This window comes from Numida meleagris, chromosome 5 (assembly GCF_002078875.1).
Source record: "Numida meleagris isolate 19003 breed g44 Domestic line chromosome 5, NumMel1.0, whole genome shotgun sequence".
Taxonomy (NCBI): Eukaryota; Metazoa; Chordata; class Aves; order Galliformes; family Numididae; genus Numida; species Numida meleagris.
In genome coordinates, this window is record NC_034413.1 from 65,083,498 (window position 1) to 65,094,371 (window position 10,874).

At 41.5% G+C, this 10,874-nt stretch overlaps 1 protein-coding gene across 4 annotated transcripts in view; it reads right to left on the reverse strand.

Annotated features, from left to right (window-relative positions):
- The window catches only part of TMEM163 (transmembrane protein 163), an 88,572-nt gene extending 78,250 nt beyond the window's left edge, over window positions 1-10,322 (reverse strand). The window contains exons 1-2 of one of the 4 annotated variants that reach the window (XM_021397960.1): window positions 9,969-10,320; window positions 5,202-5,321 (exon numbers count right to left, since the gene is read on the reverse strand). In XM_021397960.1, the coding sequence (XP_021253635.1) occupies window positions 5,202-5,321; window positions 9,969-10,122 (274 nt within the window). In that variant the 5' untranslated portion in view covers window positions 10,123-10,320. Of the gene's footprint in view, window positions 1-5,201; window positions 5,322-9,968 lie in introns of all 4 variants that reach the window. The other 3 variants (XM_021397959.1, XM_021397962.1, XM_021397963.1) reach the window with 3 other exon arrangements.

The window sequence follows — 10,874 nt, forward strand, 5'->3', positions numbered from 1 at the left end:
TCTGTTTGTAACTGATGTAATTAAATGCCCTGAGAAATGAAAAATGAGGAATTTGCATACTATCACACAATAGTTCTACTCTGCATTTAGCCTTTTCTTGGTTTTAAGTTTCTGAATGGCACTGCCTTAAAATATAACTTTCTGAAATAAACTCAGATCTTCAGGAGTGAGAAATGCAATCCTGTACAGCTCCCAGAAGAGAAAACACCAAGACTTTCTATGTCATTGGGGATCCTGGAGAATTCTGCTTTGGTACCCAGATGACACACCGTTAAACAGGTCTCAGTTCAGAATGCCCAGCATTTTTCAAAAACTGAATGACCTTCAAAGAATGTTGAATTGGATATCCAAAATAAAGAGCCTCAGAGTCATGAGCCTTTATCTACATTTTCTATTCGTGTCATTATTCACAGCTGTGCCCAGAGTATACTTTTGTGCAAACATGAGGGAAAGTCCTCATACATTTAATTTTTCAAGCAACATTAGGAATAGGTCACTGGGAAAATGATATATTCATTAATAAATTAACATAGTCACCCCCCAACTCAGTTGAATAGGTAGTATGCCTGAGATGAGGAATGAGACATTACACCAATACACCCACATTCGAGCATCCAGAGGATGACAACTTCACTTGCTCGGTTTGTCCCATGTAACTCCATTGTCACTGCATCAGAGTAGCATAACAGGGGAGAAGAATCAGCAAACGTGTCCTACAGGAAGCCAGAATGAGATCTGATGGCTCAGTTTAGTTATCTGAATGAAAAAAAAAACTGGACCTGGATCCAGACTGTCTAAGATTTGTAGGCATTTGAACACAGAGAATCTGAACTAGCATGAACTATCTTGCCTGTGAGGAATTTCTAACCTAAAACTTCATTTTCTCTGGATTTCAATGCTTCTCTAATTTCAGTACATGAAAGTCTGCTTTAATAAAATAACTTTTCAGTTTCTGACTACTTTTTCCTCAGCATTTTGCAAATAGCCCAATGTCAGCTTTTCCTACGATGCGTGCACTTGCAGAGCCTATTAAGGCCTGATCCAGCCACACTGGGACAGGCTGTCCACAAGTTCCTTCTCGACAACTGCCCTTCACAAAGCAGGCATACATTCTAAATCAAGTTCTGGCTGCGAATCTATCCAGTCTCTGGCTACAAAGAGAGCTTTCAGTGCAGAATTTGGTCTGTACGTTGTTTTTATATATTGATATGACTGCTCCATTCATAGGGAAACAATTTTATCAATTTTAGCTAATCAAATCAAGAAGATGAATGAACAGAATACATTCTGTGAATCACAAGTCTAAACTGGACAAGGAATACCAGATAGAATGTGAGCTTATTTTCTCTTTTTGTAGTATTATCAGAGATTAGGTCCTTGGGTAGACAATAACTATAACAGCAAAAGCCATATTTGTGTATTTTTCAAAATTAGGCTTTAGTAACAGAAATACCAAGACACTAAGAATAATGAGTTTCAAAACACAGAAGCTCCATTCCACCTGTAGCAATCCCTCATCCTCTATTATAACACTGAAATGAGGCTCACTATGAACTTACAGTACTGCAGCTACAGAAAGGAGAAGTTATAGTTATTGCAAAATGATTTAGATTGCACCATTATAGTACACACAAATATGCATCAAAAATGTTTTATTATGCTAACATTCTTCTCTTGTATTGCAGTATATCAGAAAGAAGTAATTATATTAACATGATTACTCCAGTACTTACTTGGGGTGCTGAGCAACAAGCCAACATTCATTTTAGTAATTTTTATCATGCCTAAGCTCCGTTTATGACTATATATTTAAAAAAATGTAAATCCACTCTTGATGATAATTCTATAAGCATGGATATTTCAGGCAACATAGAAATGAAAAGTGAAATCAACTTATCTGTCAGGCATTGCTCAGTACCTGAACACAAACATATTGCACAAAACCCACAAATGTCAGAATATGCATAACTGATCCTAAGCAAACCTAACCTACAGCCGCTCTAGAGAACATCATAAGGCTCCACTAACAACAAAGATTTTACAAACCAAAGTATTTAAGGACTTTATAGAAGCCTTAAGCAACTATATGCTGGCAAGTAATACCTTCAGTAGCACCCAGAGCCAAGGAGGTCACAATTACCATCCAGTGCAGGTGTTGTATTTAGAGACAGGAAGGCAGTATTTGGAGACTGTTGAAGCTTCCAAGTGGTCTTATAAAAGTACAGCATTTCTGTGGTAAAATTAAGTATATTAAATGTCTGATGGCAAGTGATCTTTTCACTCAGTTAAAGGGAAATGCTGATTTTACTGTCTTTGTAGGTTCTAATTCTCAACATCAGTGAACAAAAAATAACAATTTCATTTTCCCTTAAGCAATAGTTTTGTTCCAGACCCAACTAGCCTAATCTAACCTTTTAAATACAGAGAACAAACACACTTTGATGCATACATCAACAATTCCCCTTCTCCATTCCGGTATTTAAAGCCACAGAATAGCCTACCTTGGAGAGAACAAATTTCATACACCTGTTTTGTGGCAGAAATAACACATATGGAAGAATATCATCATTTTAATTTATACACATTTAACTTCTAAAATAAAATATGTTCAATAATTAGCTTCCCATCCTTCTCAGCTGCCAAAAAGTTGACACCAGCAGGTCCCAACAGGAACACAACAAGCACCACTCGGTTCTGTAGAGTAGCAGAAAGATGTCACGAAGAGACACACAGAGACCCAAATGAGACCCACAGTCCAGCAGTCATCCTGCTCTTTCTTATAACACTGTACCCAGTGTGGAAATTTTGCTCAGAAGGTCTTTTTAGGAGTAAGTCTAATACAGAGGGGCAGGCCATTAGAAACAGAATGAAGTATAGTTAGGAATACTTGGTTGAACAAGGAGATTTCTGAACCATCTCCCCATTCTGCACACAGACCATGCAAGAAGTATTGATCCCCTTAGAATTTTTCCTACCCTCCAGGTCTTCCATTTCTTCAGCTGCATTTATCAAGTGATTCAGTTCCCTAGTCAAGTATATTTATTACGTCAATTGCAGCTGCAAAATTAGTGTCATAAGTTGCACTTAGAAGAAAGTGTTTTCAGGCCTATGAAGGTATAAACCAGATATTTACATAAAGACTTCTTATGGAAATCATGAAGAGTAGTGCGAATACAGTCAGCGTAGCAAGAGAACAGTCAGTGCAGTCACACAATTAGCACAGCAGGCTCCCATTTTTCACTGCAATAGAACATCAGGGATATGTTGCTAACACCTTACCATTACAGACAAGAGGTAAAAAGGAAATGGGATGCTTTAAATAGCAGGTGTTTGCAAAGAACTGGCAGTGTCAGACACCCCAAAGTGACAACTAGTCATTTATATCAAACAGGACGCAATTCTGGTAAGCTGGCATGCCTCCCAAATCATGGATTGGCTAGAGGAAACCTGCTAAAAGGACAGGAAAAAAGATGAGCTCAGCCAGTGTAAAAAATTAAACTGAGTAGAATTGCAAAAATGATTCGGAAGCAAAATGATTCTAGAAGAACCACTGTATTTTCTTCAAATATTAAGGAGTTTTAACGTAAAGAATATCAGAAGCCCTAACAATACTTCAATCACTTCATCTTTTGCTCTGCACAAATTCAGCCCTTTCCGATCGCAAGAAAAGATTCCAAAATCAGTCTACTATTAATAGCTGACTTCAGCAGTTCAGTGACCATCCACTCCAGCTGAATACACAGTGACAGTATATGCGGGCACGGATTACCATCTTTATTGTGTGGCTGTTTTTCAGAGTTTCTTTTTGTAAAGTTTCTGAACACTATATGAGTGCCACAAATAAATAAAACAAAATAAAAACTTTCATACAATCTAACTGAAGTACTAATTTTTTTAAAAGATCTTTTTAGAAGAAATTGAGTGTTTTATTGCCCAATTTGTACTTACATCTTGTAAGTCTGACAAAAACTTAAAGCCATTTCTCAATATTCCCTAAGATTATATTGTTGTAAAACATAGCTGATTCTGTACAAAAGACAGGCTAGTACGTTTTAATGAAGAAAATGGAAATTCAGTTGTCCTGCTTCTTTGTTAATATTCAAATTGTTTTTACAGTGTTGATTCTGCTTTTAAGCGTTCCTGCTCTGGTTTTTGAATCAAGCTATTGTACCTGTGTTTCTATAAAAATTGCTCCAAGTAATATGTGTTGAGTTTTCAGAGACCATTTGGTCAGATTCTAATAATCTCTCCTGGGAGCTGACACCAACTTCTAGCAGCAGGTCGAACGCTGTAGATTAGGATAATAAAACACATGCTGCTGCAGCTTCAAAAACACACAAAAAAAACTACACAACAAAAAAAGCAAGTCTGGCTTTATGAAGCTGAAGAATCGTGGGGTTTTTAGTGGGTTTTTTTTTTTTCCTCTTTTAAGTAGAGAATGTACCATTGCAAAGATTTTGATCCAGGTTCCACATTTCTTTTTGTTTTTATGGTGATTTAGTGCATTTTGCACTAAATTTTGCATTGAACTAGAATATATCTTTATTTACACAATACAGCATTTTTTCCTGTTTTTAAATAAAGACATATACTTCATTTTTCAAAGTAAAGATGTTTTGGTTCTTTTTTTTTTTCCCCCAAATTCTTTGTGTAAAGGTAAAATTGATAAATGTCTTGAGAATTATAGAAAAACACCAGCTTAAAAAGAGGCTGGTATTTCTTTTCCAAATTAACACTGTCCTAGGGTATCTGCCAGTGTAAGAAAAATTATATATTTCCTCCTTATAATTCATTAATCTTTCTTATTGTGTTGCAACTATGAACCTCAGGTGGATTAAGACTTATTTGACCTCTTTGGTTAAAGGCAATTCACTCCATAATGATTTTTTACGCTACTCTGTAAAATGAACAATTTCACATGCATAAATGCTAACAGGAATCAACATCTCCTGTTTCTTTCTCCGACCTTCAACAACCTTGTTCTTTGCAGAAAAAAACCAACAGTTTTACTAATTCATAAGCTCTACGCAGACACAGGCAGCCTAGAGAGAAATCTTTTCAGCAGTCGCAAAGAAAAGAAACATGAGAAAGCTTCCACAAAAATTCTGAGAAATTCTGAGAACCCAAAAGAATGAAAAAAAAAAAAAGAGGAAAAAATAAAAGAAAGAGGTATGAAGATTTAAAATATTCCCAATACTCACTGAAAGCAGCCACTGCAAGAGCCAGTGTGACAATTATGGAGACCCAGGAAACCCACAATGCCTTCTTTCTGTAGCTTTGAGCTTCATGAGGTTTTAGCCTTGTACTGCTTTCTAGTAAACCTGATAAGCAATAAGCAAAGAGGGTATGAACAATACATTGCTCTTTTTAAAGGCACAGCTGTGTTAGTTCAGACCTAAATCTCACATTCACATTCTATATTACATTTAGAATCAATAGAGAATCAAACCCTCCTCACATTATCACGGTTAGGTGAATGAAGCCATCAAAAATGTATGAGTAAGCAAGCAAAGCACACACAAGCTGTTTTGATTTCACAAAGAAGGCAAAGCCCGCACCTCAGTCACTTAAAAGAGCACTGCAACCGTACAGCAGTTGACAGAAATTCACATCACTATGTTTTCCACCTATACAGCCACACAATGAAGGGCCCAATGCTACACTCACTGAAATCAAAAATCATTTCAGGAGTTCAGGATCCTGAACGTAATTAACATAGGAGAAAAATGTGGGTCCGCCAGCCTCTGAGAAGTAACCTACCAATGCACAGGGATATTATGAGCATATTGCTCATCGAAGTAGAAGCAGGCACACTTTAGAATCAAAGCTATTACAGTTGAAAAGACCTCTTGAAGCACAGTGCCTTTCCTGCATAGCAAGAATACACCCCCATCCAGAAGCTGCATTAGGAACTGACTGAAGAACAATTCTGGCCTTACTGCAATCAGAGTAAAAGTCTGTTAACAGAAGCAAACAGGACTGCTTTCTCTCGTTACTGATACTTTCAATTTGTGGAAATCTTTTTTCCACTTGTCTTAAATTGCAGAAAAGTATTCAAGTTAAAAAAAAAATTAAAATTGCTTTAACTGGCTTTTGTTCTCTCAGCCTGAGTTTTAAGCCACTTTTAAAGATGCATTCATAACCAAACAGATTTTCCTTTTGTTTATACCATCCAGATTATTTCCTGCTTAAGATACTTATTTCATTTAAAACATACAAACACTACTTTTTCACCAGCAAGTTCCAGCTCAAGTCTGCTTAGCTGGTAAGAGAAGGTGTGATGGTTTTTAACTTTCTTAATAAATTACTCCAGAAATTGTGGGTGGCTCTTCTCAGACGATGGATGATCTTGCCTGCCCCCAGTGTACACAACACCAGTTTAATAATGCAGTCTTTCATCTGGTCTCACATCTTAGGCAAGGGGTAGAGAATAGGAGCGCTGGCAGACAAAGCAGCAGATTAAAATCTAACAGCTGAAGCCGGTAATATCCTCACCTTCCCCAGTTTTACCTCCAATCTTCCTCAGATGGCTACTGCCACTTTGAGGCTGGGGAAAACTGATCTGCTTATGGGCATATTTCTGAATCTACACCATGCTTAACTCAGTTTGTTAATGTTACCAGATATTAATTTCAACTGACTGTAATATGCTGGCTGTAAAATGCATTGGTTTTGGAATCAATGCAGAAGTGAATCAGCCATCTCTGCCCCAGGGGCAGCACGTGTCAGTGAGGGGCAGGCATCCAAGGGTGGGAACAATTTCAGCCACCAGATTTTATTCTGCCATTTCAAGCCTGTCAAAATGACCAGTTCTAATCCAAGCCTAGTTGGTCAAATTCACTCCCTCTTGGAAAAATCTTTTGCACTTTTTTATTTCAGGTCATTTCTGCATGGAAAGTAGACAGAGTTTCTCTATGAGAGTTCAGAAAGACACTGGGAGAATTTAATTTAATGCTGTTCCTGTATTTTCAGAAAACTTACTTAAAATACTGCCTGCCTTTTGTACTACACCCTGCCCTCTTTATGAACAAAAACAAATTATGAAGACCTGTTATGAAACAATGTTTTTTTCTTACTATGTGAGTTCTTCATCTAATACCTGAAACCTACCAGATGACAACACTGAAAGGTCTGAGTCCTTTACAGTATTGCGCAGCCATTTCTCGCATAGTCTGCCTTCTATTGTGCAAAGGAATGTATCTGTATTTTTGCAATGCTTCACCCATTTTCTGGCAGTATATCTAACAATACACAGTATAATTGATATCTGATATGAGGTCATTAACAACACATCTTGAAATAAAGAATTAATTTCTACTAATGTAATCATGCAGAAAGCATCTTCACATGTTTGCGCTTTTTTCCCCCTTCTTCCACTCTCCCCAGTTCAAAAATTCTAAATTAAGGCCCAAATCTTGTTGGAATGCAAAATGAGGTGGTTTCCCTTCGCCAATTCTGATTATCAAGACTTCAAACCTGAAATAAACACAGAAGAGAATGGCAGACATCCTCACCTCGTTCATTCTTTAAAGACATCCTACAGTTCATGGCTACTGTTCACTATTAGCTGGGAAGACCAACATATACAGTTGATAATTACAAATTAAATAATATCCTAATTAAATTGAGAAATGAATAATAAGCCTCATGGCTAGCATAGCACTCCTGATTACTATTCATATGTCAAGCACGTGGCCAGTATGACAGAGACTGCAATCCTTATAAAACAGAACCACTCCTGCTGTGCATGTGTCGTTCTCTCTCTCTCTCTCTCTCAAAATGGCTGGTATTTCCAGCTATTAGAGAGGTGATCCCTTCCTCCCTATAAGAATTCAAATATATTTTCTGTATTTATCATTTTCATCCCTGACAAAGACCATATTATTCTTAGGAGTGACCTAGGGGATGACATGAAAAAATACAAACTCATTCACATCACTGCCAAACCCATAGCATGATCCGCATATTACAAATCAACACCAGCTCATTAATTTTACAGGCAACAACGCAATTCACAAGGTAAACCTCCATATTTTTTTCCACTGACCATAAGAAAACAAATTTTAAGCATCCACTGGAGGCTGAAATATACTCTTTCAGTATAATCTGCATTGCAACCAAAATGAACAGCTAATATCTACTGCTAAGATTCTTCCACCCTAAAATTAACATATTGAATCATTTTACTACCAATATTTTATTGAACACACATAAAATGATAAGCTGGTTAAATCCACTGGATTTTTATTTATTTTTTTCCAGTACCTTCCTACATTAGCAGATTTTCTTCAAAAAAAAAAAAAAATCAGAGAAAAAACCTGCCTAACAGTTGCAGAACACAGGCTTAGCATATTTGTGGAGTGATTCTAGGATATTCTTTACCATATGCTGACTTACCAGAAGTACTTTTCTGTTTGGCTAAGAGATCATTTTAAAATGTCAAGACAGAATTTGTGGAAGAGATAAGGCAAACAGAAAATTGTTCATCTAAGACATTAAAAGACCCTATCTGAAAAAATACCACTCATTTTGGATCTGTGTCCTAAAGAGCAAATATATTCTTCTAAAATTTGAGGTTATTTTTTATTTTTAGCAAACACGGAAGTATCATCTCTATAACTGGATCTGCAATGATTCATAGGAAAGGATCATTAGAAAAAGTACAATCTAAAAGGACAGACTGTAACAATTTCAATATGGACAACCTGCAAAAAGCATACCAGGATTTCCTCTATAATGGCTGGGAATTACGCTTGTAGATGGAATTGGTGACTATAGAAAAAGCAATGAGAAAAAGGTACTGCAAAGGCCACTGAGAGCGTGTGAACACAGAGAAAGAAATAGAATCAGCAGCTTTAGTCTCTTCTCGCTCCAAGAAAGAAATAAGGCTATGTATATCAGATTCTCTCTTATGAGAATTACCCTTCATACCACAATGGCCAGCTTTCATCATCTTTAGCTCTGTCATACTGGGCACAAATCAAAAATTTCTGCACTCAAGCATCCACTTTTGAACCCCAATCAAAATTTGTGGTGCCCATGATCCAAAATAGAACCAAAACCTCAAACAGCCCTGAGTCAAGATGTCTGTCCTCTGCCATTGGCTGCCACAGTCAGGTACTCCTAGGAAACAGATGCCCCCGGTTCCAGTGTGACTGAAACCTGCCAGGAAGATGGTGACTGCTCTTCCCCACTGCTGCCCTACTTCATGCCTAGGAGATGTAAGCAAGCACAACAGGAGTTTGGAGAGCTGGGGAAAGAACGGGAGATACAGGGTTATGTGTAGGATGGGAACATGGAGGTGACTTTGGGATGCTTAAAGAAAAAAAGAGAGAGCGAGAGAAAAAAGGGGGAAAAAAAAAAAAGCAAAAGGGATGCTAAGCCTGGTATGTGAAATAAAAATGGAGACAAATTGCGTGAAACGGGAGCCTGGAGGCGTTATGGAGGCATTACGGAGGAGGGTTACAACGGCAGCTGGCCTCATTCCCGGGGGGCAGCAGGTAAGCCAAGCGCCACACACACAGGGAACGGTGTCCAAAATCAGCGCGTTTAAGGCTAAAAGCTAACTATCAAGGTTTGGAAGCCGGCAGCTTTCCATCCCTGGTAAGACAGCCGGGTAAATAATAAAATAATAACAGTTCCATGGAGTGCGTTCCGGGGGGCAGGGGTAGGACGAGTGCCCTGACGGGACCGCAGCGCCCTGCCCGCCCAGCGCCGCCCCGCTCCCCTCACAGCTGAGCGGCTCTTCCCGCGCAACACCGCGGCTGAGGGAGGCGGCAGGCAGGCAAGTTTCGGTCGAGGTGGGAACGGCCGCGAAGGGAGTTTATGAAAATATTTCGAAAAGGGAAAGCCTGCGGAGCGGGGAGGAGGCAGGCTGATACGTGGATGCCGGCGCTGGGGGGGATGCGGACGGAGGGAGGAGGTGACGGGGCATGCCCCGAGGGAACGGTGCGGGGCGAGGGACTCACCTCTGTCCTCCGGCCCCTCGCCGAACTGCCCGCTCTCCCCGATCCGCAGCTGCTCCTGCTGCTGCTCCCGTGGGGGCACGGGCGGGCTGCTCCCGGGGGGCTGCACGATGGCGGGGTCCGGAGTGCTGTCCAGGGCGGCTGCGGACGGCTCCATGGCTCGCGCTAATCTGGCGGCTGCGGCAGCGGAGCGAGGAGCGAGCGGAGCATCCAGCCCGGGCGCGAGCCCGGGGAAAGGAGGAGACTCCGGCTCAGAGCATCAGGGAGACGGGGAGCGAACAAACTCCTCCGGCCGCTCCCCGCGGCCGCCTCATCGCTAACCTCGCCGCCGCCGGGGGGGGGGGGGCAGGTGGGAGAGCGGTGCCGCCTCCCCGCGCCGCCCGTCCCCTCCCCGCCCCAGGAAGCGGCGCTCCGCCGGCGGGAGCGGCGCGCGGCCCCGTGAGGAGCGGCGCGTGAGGGTTCTGTCCCGCTCCCGTCCGGCACGGCCGGGCTGCCCTCGGGGCGGGCGGGAGCGGCTCCTCCGGGCATCGGGCGCGGTGGAGGGGAGGGCTGCGATGAGCCGCTCGAAACGGCCGCCCTCGGGGGCTGCTCGCCCTCCGGAGTCTGCAGGTGGCTCCGAAAGGTACGCCAGCACCGTGGGCTTAATTAAGGTGGTCGGCCGAGGGAGCGGAAGCCTTGTCAGCCTCCACCCGCCATGGAGGGCTTTGCCTTCTTCCACAGCCCCAACCCTGAGCCTTTCCCCGGCGGGGTGAGAGGCGAACGCCTCAGCCGAGGTGACGGCCGCGAGGCCCCGGCTGCCTCCTCAGGGTGAAGGCTGAGGGCAGCGCTGCCATGTGCCCACTCTCGGTTCTCCGGGGCCAATTTTCACCACGCACACCCTTCCCCAGACCCCACAACGCTGAAATATAG